General features: G+C 38.2%; 1 protein-coding gene across 3 annotated transcripts in view; it reads right to left on the bottom strand.

The window, feature by feature from the left end:
* Positions 1-19,684, bottom strand: part of LOC135219814 (thioredoxin domain-containing protein 16-like) — a 439,137-nt gene that overhangs the window by 219,929 nt on the left and 199,524 nt on the right. For all 3 annotated transcript variants that reach the window (XM_064256898.1, XM_064256899.1, XM_064256900.1), the window contains exon 10: positions 451-541. In XM_064256898.1, coding sequence (XP_064112968.1) covers positions 451-541 — 91 coding nt within the window. The remainder of the gene's footprint in view (positions 1-450; positions 542-19,684) is intronic.

Below are 19,684 nucleotides of genomic sequence, written 5' to 3'. Positions count from 1 at the left end.
CGTTTCGCGCACAGCGCGATTTAAATACAATTATATATGAAATTTCGTTTTTGCGCTATCATATATCGCATTATTTATATATGATAATGATAATTTTTTTCATTTCTGATGGTTGCATACTAAACTTCAGGCAATGACAAAAAAAGGAGCCAAAAATGAACTCTTAATCTTAAAAACTAAGCGCGCTGTGATTTTTTGAAAAAAATATTTTTTCCGCTTCCGCGCTCACTCTGAAACGTCTCCGGCACACGGGAGACATTTTTTTTTTTACCGCTTCGGCGTTTAAGGGTTAATAAGGCAAAACAGTTTGAAAAGAACTCCATACTAAATTTACAAAGGGATACTTCTGACTTTAAAAGCTTAATGATGCCACTAAGTTCTGTACAGTTAATAGAGCTGACATACTTAGATCCATGTACAGTAAAACAAAGCTGAGAGACAAATTCCTACCTGTTCTTGATGTAAAAAGGCAAGGGCAGGTGTAACAATTTTGTTTCTTTCTAGTCCCAGGGATTCGAGTGCGTCATCATTTATCCTCTCACTGTAAATTGAAACAGGATCCAGAACAGGAAAAAAATACTGAGTTATTGAAATCATGTACTAGTTCATTTTTAGTTATTCACAATTAATGAATATTAATCCAGGAAGTACTTATTATCACTCTTAAATCCTGACATACTTATGAATCTTAATCCATGAGGTATACTTCGTCATGAATCTTGATCCACAATGTGCTTGTTAAGCATCTTATTATATGAAGAACTTATAAATCTTAATACATAAAGTATTTCTTTATATTCAACGTAAATCTTACTGGTAACTTACCTCTTGGAAAACAAAATTACATTTTTATAATTAATAAAGTTTTAATTGTACTTACCCAGTAACTATACATATAGCTAAGAGTTTCACTCACCCAGCAATTCAATTCCCAAAATCATGTGTCACCCTAATTTTCTGTTTTATTTTGGCTAAGTAACAATGTCCCCACCCACTTTCAGGGAAAGAGAGGAACCATATGGCAAAGAGCTCAGTTTGTTTATGCCATTAAAGAGAAAAAACCATGCTAGGGGATGGAGGATGGGATCCGATTATATAATTACTGGTTAAGCATAATTAAAACTTTATTTTATGGAGGAGTTATGGAGTTCCATTTGACAATGTGTGTGTATGTGTGTGTGTTAGAGAGAGAGAGAGAGAGAGAGAGAGAGAGAGAGAGAGAGAGAGAGAGAGAGAGAGAGTAATTGGTGGCTGGATGGTTAACAACTGTATTGGTTGTTGGTAGGTTCTGGGCTGTCTGCTGGTGCTGTTGATTGTTAAGAGTTCTGTGTTTTGAGCGAATTTTTCAGTCAGTCTTTGGTGAGAGCCTGTGATAGGTAGTAGTGTTGGAGGAGTCTATTGAAAGCATTGGAAGTTGATTGAGTTTTGTGTTTTATTTGGTTGTTAAGTTAGTGTTTTTGCTTAGAGTTATTGTGCCTGTGCTGTTGTGATTTTTGTGTTGTTTGTGCAGTGGTCTTTTGTTATTATATGTGAGGTTGTGTTCCTTGGTTGGTTGTTGTGTCGTTTTGTGGTTGTGTTCCTTGATTGTTGTTGTGTTGTTGGGTTGTAGTCCTTGGTGTTGTTGTGTTGGGTTGTGGTGTCATGGTTCTTGGTTGTTGTTGTTGGTGTCCCAGTGACCTTAACCAGCGGACAGCACAGGATAGCCCGAAGTAACTGAATTGATTGGTAAGTACATGTGTTTTGAGAGTTTTTTTGTTTTATGTTTTGTGTAGTTGTAGGTCAATTGTCCTGCGTGTATACTGTAGTGTGTAGAGGAAAGTGTGACTGGGGTGGATTTGGCAGCTAGAGTGATTAGGTTAATGTGGGGGGGATTTTGCCAGCTTGTTTTTCAGCTTGTGATCCTGCCACATTATTTTTTGGTGCCCGAACAGGGACTGTTGGTGCGGCAGCTGCAGGGCAATTGGGGTAGTGAGTTGTGTGATTGGTGGAAAAAGTGAGGATGGAAGGGTTGAAGGAGATAGAGAGGCTGAAGGAGGAGCTGAGGTTGGCGAGGGAAGCTAAAGGAAGGTTGGAAGTGGAGAATGAGAGGTTGAGGGTAGAGTGTGAGGAGCTGAAGAGCAAGTTAGAGGAAATGAGAGGAATGCTAAGGAGTGCAAAAGTGGAAATGAAAGAAGAGGTGAAAGGAGCGGAAGAGAGAATGGTTGAGAAAATGGATGAAAAATTGGGGGTAATGATGAATGCAGTGCAACAGATGATGCAGGAAATGATGAAGGGATTCGTGGGAGAGGGAGCTGTAGGAGGTAGGCCTACTGGGTCTTGTGACGGGCTAGGAGTGGTAAAGAAAGTAAAAGAGCGAGTGGATGAGAGTACGAGTGACGAAGGTGATTTGGTTGTGATAAGTGAGAGGAAAGAAGGGGAAGACACAGGATAAGGATAAACCTGAGGACAAGAATAAGAAGGGGGCTGAGGAAAAGAAGACTAAGGGAAAGAAGGTTAGTAAGGGTGACAGACAGGATGAGATTAGGACAGAATACATTGGAGAAAGGGCTGAGAGTGATTTGGATAGCGGTGAGTGGAAACAGGTAGGTAGAAAGAAGAAGGGTAAGAAGAACGTAGTCAGGGGTATGGACGTGAGTATGTGAGTATGGAAGTTGATTCGCTGTATTCGGAAGAGGGAAAGAGGATTCAGAATGGAAATAGTGGAAGTGAGAGTGAGAGTGAGCAAGAGGTACGAAAGGCTGTGTATATGAGAGAGGTACCCCGATGTGCACAATATGAGGAATATGGTAGTAGGGACATATGGGACTTTTTTAAAGAATATGAGAGGTATTGTGAGGCAAAGTATGGGGATAACAAGAGAGTCTGGGCAAGAGAGTTGGGTAGCTTTTTGATGGGATTCTTGTTGAGTATGTATGGGGTAATGATGTGTAGGAAATGTGCCGTATGAGAGTGTAAAAGCTAGGATTGTAGAACAGGCAAAGAGGATAAAGAGTAGCGTTAGATATAGGAGAAAGCAAGATTTTGAAGAGGCCAGAATGAATGTTGGTGAGTCGTTGTCGATGTATGTCTGTAGGTTAGAAACATTAGCCAGGAAAAAGTTTGGGGACGAAGGGATAAATGAGTGTAAGGAGTTAGTGCGAAAGTTGTTGGCGACTGTACCAGAGAGTGTATATGACTTTATAAATCTGAAACGTAAGGAGAAAATGCGATGGACAAATGAAAGGTTAACATGGAACGACATTTTAGAAATAGTAGAGGATTACGAGTTAGATAGGTGTATGAAAGAGAGTAGAAGTGTTAGTGTTAGGAATGAAGTAGCTGAGGTTGTACCAGAGTTTAGAAACTATAGGGAGGCAGTATTGTAAGGGCCGAGGCGAATGGCAGAGTGAGTGGTAGATAGGAGCGTTAGGGCAAGTAATGTGAGTGTAGTTAGCCCTAAAAAGAGATAGGAGTGAGAGTGTTGGAAGAGTAGGGTCAGTTAGTCGTGAGCGAGATCAGTGTTATAGATGTGGTAAGCCAGGACACAGGAAGAATGAATGTCGTTAGGCGTTTGGAGCGTGCTTTGGGTGTGGGCAAACAGGGCATTTGGTGAGTGAGTGTAAGAAAGATAGGGATATTAAATGTTATAGGTGTGGACAGGTAGGGCATATAGCTAGTGGAGTCGGGGTACCCGTATGAACATAGTTTGCAGCAACTGTGGGACGAATGGCCATTATGCTAGGATGTGTAAAGAACAGCGTGCAAAATGTGTTGAATGTGGAATGGAAGGTCATGTGGCGAGTGTGTGTAGGCGAAAGAGGATGAGTCAGGCTGGGAATTTGGGAAACTAAGTGAAAAGGGGATTCAGTTGGGTGGGTCCTCTAGTGTGCGGCATTATGTTCAGGAGAATGTGATGAGTGGGTGGTTGAAAGTGAATAAATGTGACCCGAGTGTCAGTGAGCAAATGGGTCTGGAAGATTGGCAGTTAGTGTTGGTTGGGTATGAAAGAAAGAGGAAGAAGGTAAGGAAAGGGAATGAAAGGGAGAAACGTGAACTGCATGATAGAAGGGTTAGTGTTAGGGTAAAAATGGTGGATAAGGCGTGTAATACAGATGACTTTGAGGGGAGGAATGATACATATAGCGTGTGTGGGTTTGAATTGTCAAGGTTTAGTGAAGTTTCACCGAGAAGGGAATCAGGTGGTAAGGATGTAGTTGGAAGTATGAATGAGTCTCTTCGGGAGTTTGGCAGGAGTGTAAATGAGGTAAGTGATTTGGTGGCAGAGTTACGAGAGATATTAGGACAAGAGTTGGAAGGGGTAGATGAGATAGTGAATGGGATTTGGGAGGATGGTAGTGAGGGAGATAGTAATGGTAGTATGACTGGAAGTGGTCTGGGAGAAGTTGATGGCGGTGTAACTGAGAGTGTGTATGAGGGCCCTCAAATAAGATCCAGGGGACCTGCATCTGAGCATCCGTGGATGTTGTGGAAGGTTATTTAGTGTGGGTGTTGTGAGTGTAAGGAGACGTTGTCAAATGTAACGGGGGAGGAAATATGGAGGAGTTATGGAGTTCCATTTGACAACATCTGTGTGTGTGTGTGTGTGTGTGTGTGTGTGTGAGAGAGAGAGAGAGAGAGAGAGAGAGAGAGAGAGAGAGAGAGAGAGAGAGAGAGAGAGAGTAATTGGTGGTTGGATGGTTAACAACTGTATTGGTTGTTGGTAGGTTCTGGGCTGTCTGCTGGTGCTGTTGATTGTTAGAGTTCTGTGTTTTGAGTGAGTTTTTCAGTCAGTCTTTGGTGAGAGCCTGTGATAGGTAGTAGTGTTGGAGGAGTCTACTGAGGGCATTGGAAGTTGATTGAGTTTTGTGTTTTATTTGGTGTTGTTAAGTTAGTGTTTTTGATTAGAGTTGTTGTGCCTGTGCTGTTGTGATTTTTTGTGTTGTTTGTGCAGTGGTCTTTTGTTGTTATATGTGAGGTTGTGTTCCTCGGTTGGTTGTTGTGTTGTTAGGTTGTGGTTATGTTCCTTGGTTGGTTGTTGTGTTGTTAGGCTGTGGTTATGTTCCTTGGTTGGTTGCTGTGTTGTTGAGTTGTGGTTGTGTTCCTTGATTGTTGTTGTGTTGTTGTTGTCCTTGGTTGTTGTGTTGTTGAGTTGTTGGGTTGTAGTCCTTGGTGTTGTTCTGTTGGGTTGTGGTGTCGTGGTTCTTGGTGGTTGTTGTTGGTGTTGTTGTTGTGTTGTTGTTGTTGGTGTCCCAGTGACCTTAACCAGCGGACAGCACAGGATAGCCCGGAGTAACTGGATTGATTGGTAAGTACATGTGTTTTGAGAGTTTTTTGTTTTATGTTTTGTGTAGTTGTAGGTCAATTGTCCTGCGTGTATGCTATAGTGTGTAGAGGAAAGTGTGACTGGGGTGGATTTGGCAGCTAGAGTGATTAGGTTAATGTGGGGGGCGGGGATTTTGCCAGCTTGTTTTTCAGCTTGTGATTCCGCCACAATTTTATTACAAAAATGTCATTTCTAATCATGGGACTAGCCCAGTAATTATGTAGCTGGTTCCCACATTGAGGGCTGGTGGGATGCATGGATATTTCTACCTCAAAAATAAGAGATAAGAGAATTAACACAGGAAAGTACTGCCTTTCATTGTTACTGATCTTATCATGTAGAGGTGTGGAGGTACAGCCAGCAAGTGCCTACTACTTTAGTGGAACTTTTGTGGCAAAGGATATTTCCGATGGCCAAGAAAGGATAGATAAAGTGCCCCTGCCCAGGCCTCAGTACCAGTATTTCACTACAGAAAAACTTGTTACCTATCTCCAAAACATGTCCAAATAAAAAACCACCATCATCCTACCAAAGGACTGGTGGGCATTCCACGTACTTCATACCTCCAGGCTTCCCAAAAAAGATAAACACCTTATATCAAGGAGAAAAGAGATTTTTATGAAGGGTTGCTTCCAACACTTCCTTTCCCAACACCACACCAGCTGCAAGAAAAGGACCCAAGGTACTACAATCATCATGCACTGTTTCAATATCTCAAAGATAATGAGTTGCAAACACTGATTTACATTTCCAAATTACGTATGGAAATTTAAAATTCTGATAATGATAGGTTTCTTTTAAAAAGCTAGAGAAGTGGCTACCGCTCTAACTTCATCTTTTTGAGCTGGTGAGTGCGCTTCGTGGATTACGTATCTTAGAAAGAAAGAATGCTAGTGCATTCTTAGACAAAGGTTAGGCGGGTTCTTGACAGAGCACCAAAGACTGCACTATTTTAAAGATCTCACTGGACAACAATTTTTCCACATCAACAGATCCCAGAACTTCTGTCAGGCTCTTGAAAGAAAAAAAAAAAAAAAAAAACGATGCCATGGGTCAGAGGAGGACTCGTTCTTGGCCAAAACACTACGGGAATATGAGCAGATACCATTCCCTTTCGAGAAGCCTAACCTTTTATCCAAGGCATGCATTTCACTGATCCTCTTTACCATCGCCAAAGATATCAGAAAAAGGGGGTTTTCTAGTCAAATCTCTTAACGGGATAGAATGCACAGGAAGAGGTAAGGAAAGACCTTCGTTGGTGGTTGGACAATCAGAATCACATGGTGGGAGTCCCTCAGCGTTAACCCCCTCCATCGACAATTGGGGTGCTCATCTGGAAGATCTTGCCTCAGGTGTTTGGAGTGCAGAGGAAAAGCTGCTTCATGACAATATTTTGGAGTTACAAGCAGCATTTCTAGGCCTGCGTGAATTCCGGGAGGGGGTAAAGGGTCACTCCATCGTGCTGATGTCAGACAACACCGTGTTGGTCGCCTATGTGAACAAAAAGGGGGTCTGGTGTCTTGTTAAAGCTATTTGATGACAGTTGGGTTGCACCAGAGGGCGATCAACAACTCGGTGGAGCTCTCTGCCAAGTACATTCCAATCAAGAGGAATGTGGTGGCCAACAAGCTAAGTCGTTGGAACCAAATCCTGAGCACGGAGTGGTAGTCAGGATTTTTCCCATTTGGGGAAGGCCTATGCTAGACCTCTTCACCACTTGCTTCAACAGGAAACTGGAGGTTTACTGTTCAGTGGTCCAGGATCCTCTTGCTCCAGCAGAGGACGCCTTACTGCATTCTTGGGACAATCTCAAGGTGTATGCCTTCTCCCCATTTTCTCTGAGCTGTCAAGTTCTGAACAGAGGAATAAGTTCTCAAAATCTCAAGATGACCTTGGTGGCACCTCTGTGGCCTCAAGCAGAGTGGTTCCCGGAACTTCTGTCTCTTCTGCCAGAAGTTCCAAGAGCATTTCCCCTATGGCAACAGCTTCTTTGCCAACCTCATGTGGAAAGGTTTCATCGATTAGTAGAGTCCCTGTCTCTTCATGGCTGGAGACTATCAAGGATCTCCTCCAAGTGAGAGGGTTTTCTCAAAAGGCTGGGGGACAGATGTCTGGCTATCTCAGGAAATCTTTTTCAGCAGTTTACTAGGGGAAATGGGCAGTCTACTGTGAATGGTGTCATTGATGGGGTTTCTGTTTAGCGAATAGTGGATATCCTGATCTTCCTCAGGGTTGAGAAAGGTCTTTCTGTTTTGGCTATCAGTGGCTACAAGGCAGCCTTGGGCTTGGTTTTGCACCTGAAAAGCATGGCCATCTCTTCATCGTGGGAAATATGACAAATTTTTAACCAATTTGTATTTTTCATAACTTACAAACCTGAGGTCTTAACATTAGGATAAATACTCAGCGCCAGCTGGAAACCAGTAAAGTTTAAACAAATTGTGTACGCAAGGGACTACTGGCATCTGTGCTTGGTCATGAGACATGTGGAGCCACCCACATACCCCACTTTAACTCGTGACCCCGTTAGTGTTATGAAAAAATACAAATTGGTTAAAAATTTGTCATTTGTTCATATACGAAACAAACCTTCGGTCTTAACATTAGGATAGACTTACTTTTGGTGGGAGGTAAGTACTACTAACCAATTGGGAGTTGGCCACCTTTCATCAGTTTTCTGAATACCAGAATTCTACAAAACAAATGACCAGTATTTCAGAATCTAAGACATATATGAGTATCATAGACCTTACCTTACAGATCTTACATCTTGTTCGGGTTGCCCCAGGTCCCTCAGTGTGAGGCACCTCTAATGTCTACCAGAGAGTTGCTAGTACATCTTCTGGTATATTTTGCATCTTCCAATCTTGGATGGTCTGGGATGCAGCTTAGATATTTGTCGAGCTTATTCTTAAACACATCTACGCTCACTTCTGATATATTCCTCAGATGAGCTAGCAACGCATTGAATAGATGCTGCACTATCGATGCTGGTGTGTAGTGGATTAATGTCCTGTGTGCTTTCCTTATTTTTCCTGGTATAGTTTTGGGCACTGTTAATCTACCTCTGCTTGCTCTTTCTGATATTTTTGGCTCCATGATGTTTTCTGCTATTCCTTCTATCTGTTTCCATGCCTGAATTATCATGTAGCGTTCTCTTCTCCTTTCTAGACTATGTAATTTTAAGGATTGTAGTCTTTCCCAGTAGTCAAGATCCTTAACTTCTTCTATTCTAGCTGTAAAGGACCTTTGTACACTACATTAATGCAATATCCCTTTGATAGTGTGGGTACCATATCATATTGCAATATTCAAGTGGACTACGAACATATGTTTTATACAGCATAATCATGTGTTCAGCTTTTCTTGTTTTGAAGTGCTGTAACAACATTACCATTTTTGCTTTACATTTTGCCAATAGAATTGCTATTTGATCATTGCATAACATGTTCCTATTCATCATCACACCAAGGTCTTTAACTGCTTCCTTATTTGTGATTGTCTAATTATTAGGTCCCCTATTGCATATAGCTATCCTTCTCTGTCTCCATAATTTATTGATTCAAATTCATCAGAGTTAAATACCATCCTATTTACCTCTGCCCAATCATATACTTTGTTAAGGTCTCGTTGTAGCGCGTTCCTATCTTCATCACAAGTAATTTCTCTACTTATTCTTGTGTCATCGGCAAAACTACTCACTACCGAGTCCTTAACATTACTGTCTATGTCTGCAATCATAATAACAAACAGTAATGCAGCTAACACCGTACCTTGTGGCACACCGGATATTTCCTTAGCTTCATCCGATTTCTCATCGTTTGCAGTAACTATCAGTTTTCTGTTGTGCAAAAATTCTTTTAACCATCTTCCTACGTTATCCACTGTATTATGTTTTCTAATTTTCTTCGCTAATATATTATGATCTACCTTGTCAAAAGCTTTTGCAAAGTCTAGATAAACCACACCTGTTTCATTTCCGCTTTTCATATTTTTGTATATGTTCTCACGGTTGACTAACAGTTGGGTTTGTGTAATTTCCCGAGTACGAAACCATGTTGTCCTATATTAAACAAATATTTTATTAAAAGTTTCATAATATTTTTCTTCATTACCCTTTCAACACTTTCATAATATGTGATGCTAGACTCACAGGCCTATAATTACTTGCCTTTAGTCTTGATCCACTTTTGAAAGTAGGGGTAATATATGCTAATTTGTGCTCATCATAAATCTTGCCTGTATCTACACTTTATCTTAATAATATTGCAAGTGGCTTTGCGATAGAATGAACTACTTTCTTTAACAAAATAGCAGGGACACCATCAGGCCCTGCTGCAACTCCATTTTTAATTTCATTAATAGCCTGCACAATATCAGCTTCATTAATATCTGTCTGCTAAATATTCACTATTTTCATCCCTTACTTCTATATCATTATCTTCATTATCAATTCTAGGGGTGAATTCTCTCTTCTATCGTTCTGCCAATATGTTGCATATTTCCTTTTTTTCATTCGTTAATCTCTTTATTCATCTTTTTTGCATACGAGTATAATAGTTTGGGGTTTTGTTTGATATTTACTAGGGTTTTTTCTTCCAAGTCCTATTTTTTATTTTCTTTTGATTGTATAATCTTTTGTTCTGCATTTTCTATCTTATTTTTTAGTTCGATCACTTTCCAAGCATCTTTTTCTTTTTCAAGACCTTTTTTCCACTTTCTGATTTTCTGGAACAAGATCCTTCTGTCTCTTGGTATGCATGATTTCTGACCATTTTATATTTTTACTGTAGAAGTTGTATTTTCAATATCCTTCCCACTTTTTCATTTCTTGCTTATCTCTGTTTTCACTTGCTTTGGAATGGACTGTTAATTCTATGACATTATGGTCTGAAATACTCGCATAATAAACTATTATTTCTTTAACATAATTCACCTCATTCACAAATACTAGGTCTAAAGTATTTTCCTTTCTTGTTGGCAGGTGATTTATTTGTTGAATGTTGTATTCTAGTAGCATATCTAATAGCTTTTCGAGTTGCCTCTTATCTTCTGCACTACTATTACTCTCTTTTTTTATATGTATAAATACAACCGTAATCTCCTATTCGTTCTTTCCAGTCTACAAAAGGAAAGTTAAAGTCTCCAGATAGGAGAATAGTCCAGTCCTTGTGATTTCTACATATATCATCCAATTTTTCTATTATTGTGTCAAACTCTTTAGTATTAGGGGGTCTATATATTACTATGTTCATGAATTTTTCAGATTTAAATTCTACCGCTATTAGTTCACATTCTGAGTTATATATCGCGGTTCCCCCTTGATTACTATTTTTTCTATCTGATCTATTAGTTTGGAACCCTTTTATTTGATTGTCATTCCCAGTCTCTTGGGATTACCAGGTTTCACTTATATTCATTACAGGCGGCCTGCGGTTAGTGGCAGGGGTTCTGTTCCTGGCCGCCGACGCTTAGTGATTTTCGACACTAAGCGATTTTAAAGCCTACGGCCGCTGCACACATTCTTTCAAAACTCTAGACCAGTCAAAGGCGCCGTAATCCCACAATGGCGCAATAAGTAAAATTATATTTATGCAGTATATTACTATAAAATTTACTGTACCGTAGTAATGCACAGTACACTAAAATACTGTAAAGTGAAAAAAAGCCTAGCTTTAATCCTTTGGGTGTCTAGAGTATGTAAAGATATAATAAGGTTTATACAGTGTACAGGTAGCTGTAGTGTTCAAGTTACAATAATTCGTCTTATGATAGTCTGATTTTATGAGAGACCAAATTACAATAGCCTAAATTTATCCATCTTCTAGTTACTCAAGTTCAATAACAGCAAAAGAGAATGATGAAAGTATGGTTTTAATAATATAGTTGTTGCGTGAATGTGTACGGCCATGAACAATCGAACGAGAAACGACTTTTTTTTTTTTTTTTTTATTTTTTTTTTTTTTTAAGTGCAACCGAATTGGATAACATCTGTTTGGCTTGTATTTCAATCATCGTACTACAGCACACTATTGCCGTAGTTGTTATAAATGGCGCTATGTATAGAATAAAACTGAGATGTCTTAATGTAATAACTTTATTTGCTTTAGATCAAAGATCAATTGGGAAATATACTGTTAAATATAAACCTAAATTAGTTATAACTGAAGCTGAGAAAACTGTTCAGGCTGCTAATGACTATTATCGTACATCGGCAACAAGGATAAAACACCAGTAAACGTATGCCATCAAACACAACCATAGATAAAATTGAGATAAAATCATTTTAATCAAAACTACTGTGCTTGAAAGAACACATTTTACTGGTGGTTTCACGCCGTTATAAGATAAATAACGTAAAGTTCGTATTACGATGATATAAAGGAGAATTGCGAACGGAATCCCGTAATTTTTTTACGCAATAAACGTAATCTGTTAACAAAAAAAAAAGTAGCTCACATTCACAACGAGACATATTCAATTCATATTTCCACCTAAAAACATGTTGTATAAGGAAAAATAACCTTGTCTCTTATAAGTCAAGTACAGAGGTACCTCGAGATATGAAAGGCTCAACTTACAAAAAACTCGAGATACGAAAGCCAATACGAAAAATTTAACGGCTCTACATACGAAAAGTTTTCAAGATACAAAAGGTTTCTGAAAGTCCGAGATTCGCCCGGATAACAATTTTGAAAATCGCGCCGTGCGCCGCCATCTTAGTACTAGAAGACTCGCCACCATCCTCCTGCTCTCCCATTGGTTCCTGATGCTAGTCGCGGCCATGAAATCCTTCTCTCCTATTGGCCAGCGTCCCTCCCATCATGCATCTACTATGTACACGTGGTGGCGTGCTTCGGCCACTCGGTACCAGCATTGTTATAGTACGCACGCGGTATTCGTTTTCGGGATCGTCAATGTGTACGTTATTTAAAAAAAAAAGTGACCAAGATCTTTCACATGGGACAAGTGATCAAGGTCTCTCTTATGGGATAACTGGAAACTTTGCAAGGTTGGTAGAATATCCACTCCCTGCTGAACAGAGGGTGTAGACCAATCATTTACAACATGCATACCAGTACCTATAATCAAGGCACTTCAGTTTATGTTGAAGGTCAGCAGCCGAACACTCAGTACCCCAATCAGTTGCAGAGAGAGCATTTGGTTGAACAGGGTTTTGATGGACACCAGGGCCAACAGAGTCATGAGGTCCAAAAAAAGAACCAAATGATAAGAAAAAGAAACTTGAAATTCTGTAAAAAAAAAAAAAAAATAAAAAAAAATAAAAAACTATGTAAAGTAAAAAAAAAAAAAAGTAAAAAAAAAAGTAAAAAATCAAAAAAAGAAAAAAAAAACGGCAGAAATTAAAGCCGCTTTTCATAAAGTGCAATCATTTGTAGAAGACACCCCCGAAAAGGCTCACACAGGAACATTGTGTACGTATATTTTTTAAAGTGTACGTACGTACATATGTACAAAAGAAAAAAAAAACGGCAGAAATTAAAGCCACTTTTCATAAAGTGCAATCATTTGTAGAAGACACCCCCCGAAAAGGCTCACACAGGAACATTGTGAAAAGTAGGCAGAAGCAATCTTCCTTGGATAGTTACGTATGTACGTAGCCTCACTCGAAAGGTAAGCTTCCACATTTTACGTACAGTATATTTCTTGTTACCATGTACACTAATATACACTGTATTTACAGGTTATATTTTGCATTTTTTTATTAATTTAGGTATTGAATGATCCAAATTGTTGTAGTATTTCATTGTTTATAGGTCAATTTAGCTTTATTATGAAATTTACTGGGGTGTTTTTGGAGGGCTTGGAACGGATTAGCCATTTTACATCTAAAATGTGGTCCAAGATACGAAAACCTCATGATACGAAAGGCGCCTCGGAACGGATTAATGTCGTATCTCGAGGTACTACTGTACAGGCGGTCCCCGGGTTACGACGGGGGTTCCGTTCTTGAGACGCATTGTAAGCCGAAAATCGTCGTAAGCTGGAACATCGTCAAAAATCCTAAGAAAACCTTACTTTTAATTCTTTGGGTGCATTGAAAACTATGTAAACTGCATTCTTATGGCATTTTCATTAAAAAAAACCTTCAAATATTGATTATTTTGCATTTTTATGTCATATTTCATCTCCCAGATGAGCGTTGTAGGCGTCGTAACCCTGGAACATGCGTCGTAACCCTGGAAATAACGTCTATTGACAAGCGTCATAACCTCGGAACGTCGTAAGTCAACACCGTCGTAACCCGGGGACTACCTATATCTAGATATTCGTTTATGCTAACTAGAAGCAAGAGAATTCGCTCAGAATTGCGTTATGGCGAAACAAACTCGTATTCACCATCAGCTGATTTCAAACCACAACATTGGCCGCTCCCCCGAATACTAGCTTAGATTTCCCATTATTTTAAAATACAATAATATGAGAATACATACAATATTATTGGATACAGTGAAGTAATGTATAACTTTTTGAAGGATTTATGGAAAAGGTATATAATAAAATAACACCATGCATTTTTCTGAACAGTGGCGGACAAGAACGAACATGAAAAAACATCCCCTGACAACATGGAGAGTAGTTACAAAGGCTGCCTTATTTGTATCATATTTATGTACAAAAATAAAAATGCCCTATACGTAATATATTTTCATACACATTTTAAACATAAAAGGATAAACGTTTAAAAAATCAACACATTGATCACTAAATTTGCACTCTTTTTAACTCGATATTTTCGGAAGAGCAGCAGATGGCGGCTTACAAGAACGAACATGAAAAAAAATCATATTTGATAACGTGAAGGGCAGTTTCAAAAGCTGCCTTTATATCATATTTCTGCACAGAAATAAAAATACCCTTTACGTAATACATTTTCATACAGGTTTTAAACATGAAAGCATGAACATTTATAAAATCGACACATCGATTGCTAATTTGCACTTGCTTTTAACTTGACATTTTCGGAAGAGCGGCAGGCGGCGGCTCACAAGAAAAGAACATGAAAAACATAGCATTTGATAACGTGAAGGGCAGTTTCAAAAGCTGCCTTCGTATCATATTTCTGTGCAGAAATAAAATTACCCTTTACGTAATACATTTTCATACACATTTTAAACATAAAAGCAAGAACATTTATAAATCGATGCATCCATAGCTAAATTTGCACTTATGTAACTCGATATTTTCAGCATAGAAAAGCGTCAGAGGCATATATTTTACCGTAATACCTATGTTATAACTCTCCATAAAATTTGTTAATGTAATTTGCATAACCTTTATGATCTCAACGGCATTTCTACAAATGTATGAACTCAGACAACAGCGCTAGAAGCTGTTAACTGAAAATTGTGCCGTAAAAATACCTTAAAATGCCTTATTTTTTTAATGAATATTTTTGACAACAGCCGTAAAACCGATTCGCTGCTGAGCGATTGCTCCATTAACCGCGGGCCGCCTGTATATCTATTTTCTTTTCAATTTGGGTTAGTTCTTCTAAGTACCCTATTTTTCTTTTTGATTTAGTCGTAACTAAACCCTGCGCATTCATCACTAAGAGAGTTTGCGTGTTTTCTCCTTCATTTAATATGGGTAATAATAAGGATTTTCCCACGTCTCTTTCCTGTTCTGGTATGTTGTTCTTTTCTTCATTTCCAGAAATTCTGACATTAAAAAATCCAACTTTTCCATAATATTTGATCTTCCTTCATCATAATTATTCATTTTGTGCCTGAATCTGCAATTTTCTCCGTATCTGCAATATCCTCTTGCATCATAAATACAGTATTTATCTATTGAGCTGTATATTGGAGCTGATGCTTGGAAATTCTTTGCTGACACTCCATATCGCGGTGATAGCTTGCTTTTTTCCTTCACCTCATATTCTTTGTTCCTCTCTTTATTTGTTTCCTTCTTATTTTGGATTTCATTATTTGATTGATTATTTAATTGATTTTGATTCATGGCTACAGGGTGCATATATTTACATTTTTTGTTGAACTTACATCCTTTTCCTTATTTTAGGTTTTTGCATATTTTTGGATGTAGATCTCTGCAATCATCCTCATAGCCGTCTAGGTATGCACATTTACCATAGATTTCATAGTTGTGACATACCTTGAGATGTTTGTAGTAACATCTTTCTCCAAATCTGCAATTCCCTCTTTTCAAAAGGTTGCAGACATTGTCTTTCTTGTCTATTTTTTCCTCTTTCCCATCAGTGTGCAGATCTGGGTAGAGCCTCCTTGGGATTTTCTTTTGTGTTGTCATGTCGTAATTTATTTCTTCGTATGTATGCTGCTTGATTGCCTCATATGTAATATCAATGAGTATCTCTGCATCCATACTTTTATCTTGTTCTTTGTTTTCCTTATTTTTTTCTGTCATTTCAGTTTTGTTTACTTCTCTTCCATTTTCCTCTTTTTCTTCTTCTTCTTCCTCTACTGGGTTCTACACAATGTCATAGTTCATTGCGTCCGAGGAAGATAAGAAGATCTGTTCTTCTAACAAACAAATTCATCCACTCATGTAAGTTTGTTATCATTCCTCTCCCCCTTGCTAAAGAGAGGAATGTCCTGCTACTGATAGGTATCTTACTGATACTAACCCTAACAGTATGGTTACTTCACTCACCTGTACCTTGTCCGTTCCAGCTTATGATGGTACTCTCTTACTGCCCGAAGTAAAGAAGGAGACAGAAATTTGAAAAGGAAAGAAGCCAGTTATCCCCTCCATTTCACATTCATACCATCATCTTAGACAAGATACCAACTGACCCGCCAGGGGTGCTGGATGAGTTACACAATTTGTTGAGCAGCCAGCAAAGGACCCAAGGAAATTGTGTCCAAGGACCTCTGGGCAACCTTATTTATATACAGGAAATTGAAAGTGGTTTGTCATAACAATGAACTAACTCAAATTTCAATGAACAGAAAAGACACCTTAACATTGCTCAATTTGAGCTTTGATACAGTCACAGACCAACCGAATTCCTCTGATGACCTTCTCCTGTATGACCCCATTGGTACAACTTGACAACAAGGAGTAGGCTTGACCGATCTCCTCTGTTTGGCCTGTTCCTTTACGTCTACCACCTTTATGTTCTAGGTGACGTAGTTCTCCACAGGAACTACAGCCTCCTGCATGGGGTCTTTTTCTAGTCCTGGGAAGTCTCACTTGAGCTCCATTCAAGCCCTTATGTTGATCATCAGACAGGGATCTGACTCTTAAAGCCAGTTTTCCTGTTGGCCTTGGCTTCTTTGAAAAATGTTGGGGAGCTTCATGGCCTAAGTTATGACATTAAATACACCAGGTGTTGGGGGTCTGTGGCTTTCGAATTTGTTCCAGAATTCGTGGCTAGGACCCAGAATCCCTCGGTACATAATGACAAATTTGCCTCGTTTTCCATTCGCTCACTGAATGACTTTGTGGACATTGATCCACAAGAGCTCTTGCTTTGCCCTATCAGAGCACTGTGATGCTATCTAAAGAGGACTCGTCACCTAAGACCTAGGTGCCTTAGACTTTTTGTTAGCACAGGCTAGTCCAGAAGGGAAGTGTCCAAGAACATGATCTCACTCTGGTTATGTGACACGATTAAACAGGCTTACTCCTCACATGCTAGTTCTGTCATAGAGTCTGCAGGCTAGAGCACATGACATCAGAGGTATAAGTTTCTCTCTGGCATTTAAGAAAAACTTGTTTCTTCATAGAATTTTGAGGGCTAGTTCTTGGCTATGTCAATCCATGCTCACTTCCTTTTACCTAAAAGTCGTTACCCACAGGTCTTTGGACACTTATTCCTTGGGACCGGTGGTGGCTGCCCAACAAGTTGTGTAATTCACCCAGTGTCCCTGGCGGGACAGTTTGCATCTTACCTAAGATGATTGTGTGAAAGAGAGAATAAGTGAACTGGGTGGCCTCTTTCTTTCTCTTTTTCCTTTTCTTCTTCATATGGGCAGGTCCAAGAATAGACATGTGATATGCTGGAACTGGTCTGATACAGGTGAGTAGGGTGGTCATACTGGTGGTGATTTTGTATTCTTACTATACAATAGACAATCTGCTATTTGGTAGCAAGCTCCTCTCTCTCTCTAACAAGGGGTGTGAAAAGTGGTGACAAACCTCTTTGGCTTATATGGTTTGTTGCTTGAACAGGCAGTTTTCTTTTGTTCCTGGAATGTAATGAATCTGGCCATACATTATTTTGAGAGTTAGAACACTAAATATGATCCTAATCATGCTCCACAGATATTAAGCTACTTTTGAAATTAAATTAGAGTTAAAGTAATTTCATCTAAAAGTTAGCTTAATACATTACTCTTACAAAAAGAAATAAATGGTTGGTTAAAATATAGGAGTTTGTGAAGATTACACGTACATAATATTTCTCTCTTTCCCCCTTCTGACCAATCTATTTTTAAAAGTCTTCTTAACCTTCGAGCTTTGCTCGTTTTTAAGAACTTCTTTATTCTGTCTTTTAGTCTTTGTTCTGAAATTCCTTTCCATGAACAAACAGTGCTTTTAATTTGGACTAATACAGCTCTTAGTTATATATGCGTCTGTTTTAGAATGGTGCATTTACAGTCCTATACGATGAAGGTAAAATTAGATAAATTTAAATCATCTACCACTAATTACAAGAGAGAGAGAGAGAGAGAGAGAGAGAGAGAGAGAGAGAGAGAGAATTACTAGAATTAACTGACCTGCTAATTACAACACTCCCCCGTATGCCGGAGGGGTTTCGGAGTGAGCAGAGAAGCGGAAAAAATATTTTTTTCAAAAAATCACAGGGCGCTTAGTTTTTAAGATTAAGAGTTCATTTTTGGCTCCTTTTTTTGTCATTGCCTGAAGTTTAGTATGCAACCATCAGAAATGAAAAAAATTATCATTATCATATATAAATAATGCAACATATGATAGCGCAAAAACAAAATTTCATATATAATTGTATTCAAATCGCGCTGTGCGCATAACGGTTAAAGGTAACAAGTTACTTTTTTTTTGTTATAATGTACACTAAATTGCGATCATTTTGGTATATAACACATTGTAAAACAATAAAAGCAACACAGAGAAAATATTATCACTAAATAATGCATGAATTCGTAACTCGCGGATGTAAACAGATATTTTTTTCAAAAATTCACCATTAATCTAAATATTGTCCTAGAGACTTCCAATTTCTTTCAAAATGAAGACAAGTGATTGAATATTACTATACTGTAAGAGTATTAGCTTACAATTGCAGTTTTCGACCATATCTGACAAGTTAAAGTTGACCGAATGTCGAATTTTTTATATATATATTTTTTATATGCAATTATTTCGGAAATAAGAAAAGTTACAACCTTCAAATATTTATCGTTTTATTCTACATGAAATTTTGCACATTTTCATATATAAAACTCTATGAAATGCCTAATATGAAATGGAGCAAATTTTCCGAGAATGGGACGTACGCATTTCGGAGATTTGTGGCGGAGAATCCGCGTGCGGAGGAATGGAAAGATTTTTTTTTAAATTCACCATAAATCTAAATATTTTGCTAGAGACTTCGAATTTGTTTCAAGATGAAGATAAATGACTAAATATTACTAGACTGTAAGAGTTTTAGCTTACAATTGCGTTTTTCGACCATTTCGGTAGAGTCAAATTTGACCGAACGTGGTTTTTTTTTATTTATCGTGATTTATATGCAAATATTTCAAAAATGAACAAAGCTACAACCTTCAACTATTTTTAGTTGTAGTCTACATGAAATTGCGCACATTTTCATATATAAAACTTTATGTAATGGCTAAATTAAAATGGTGCAAACATTACCACAATCGCACATATGATTTTTTCGGAAGAGTTACCGCTCGGACGTAAAGAAAATGTTATTTTTTTCATAAATTCACCATAAATCGAAATATTGTGCTAGAGACTTCCAATTTGTTGCAAAAGGAAGGTAAATGCTTGAATATTACTAGAATATAAGTGTTTTAGCTTACAATTGCGTTTTTCGACCATTTCGGTAGAGTTAAAGTTGACCGAAGGTTGAAATTTTGGCAATTATCGTTATTTATATGAAAATATCTCAAAACTGATAAAAGCTACAACCTTGGGTTGTTTTAAGTTGTATCGTGCATGAAATTGCGCACATTTCCATATATAAAACTTTATATAACGGCTAATTTTAAAATTACCACAATCGCATGTATGATTTTTTTCGGAAGAGTTACTGCGCGGACGTAAGGAAAAAGTTTTTTCATAAATTCACCATAAATCAAAATATTGTGCTAGAGACTTCCAATTGGTTGCAAAATTAAGGTAAATGATTGAATATTACTAAAATATAAGAGTTTTAGCTTACAATTG

Source organism: Macrobrachium nipponense, chromosome 1 (genome assembly GCF_015104395.2).
Source record: "Macrobrachium nipponense isolate FS-2020 chromosome 1, ASM1510439v2, whole genome shotgun sequence".
In the NCBI taxonomy this organism is placed as follows: Eukaryota; Metazoa; Arthropoda; class Malacostraca; order Decapoda; family Palaemonidae; genus Macrobrachium; species Macrobrachium nipponense.
This window is presented reverse-complemented; position numbering and strand designations above follow the sequence as displayed.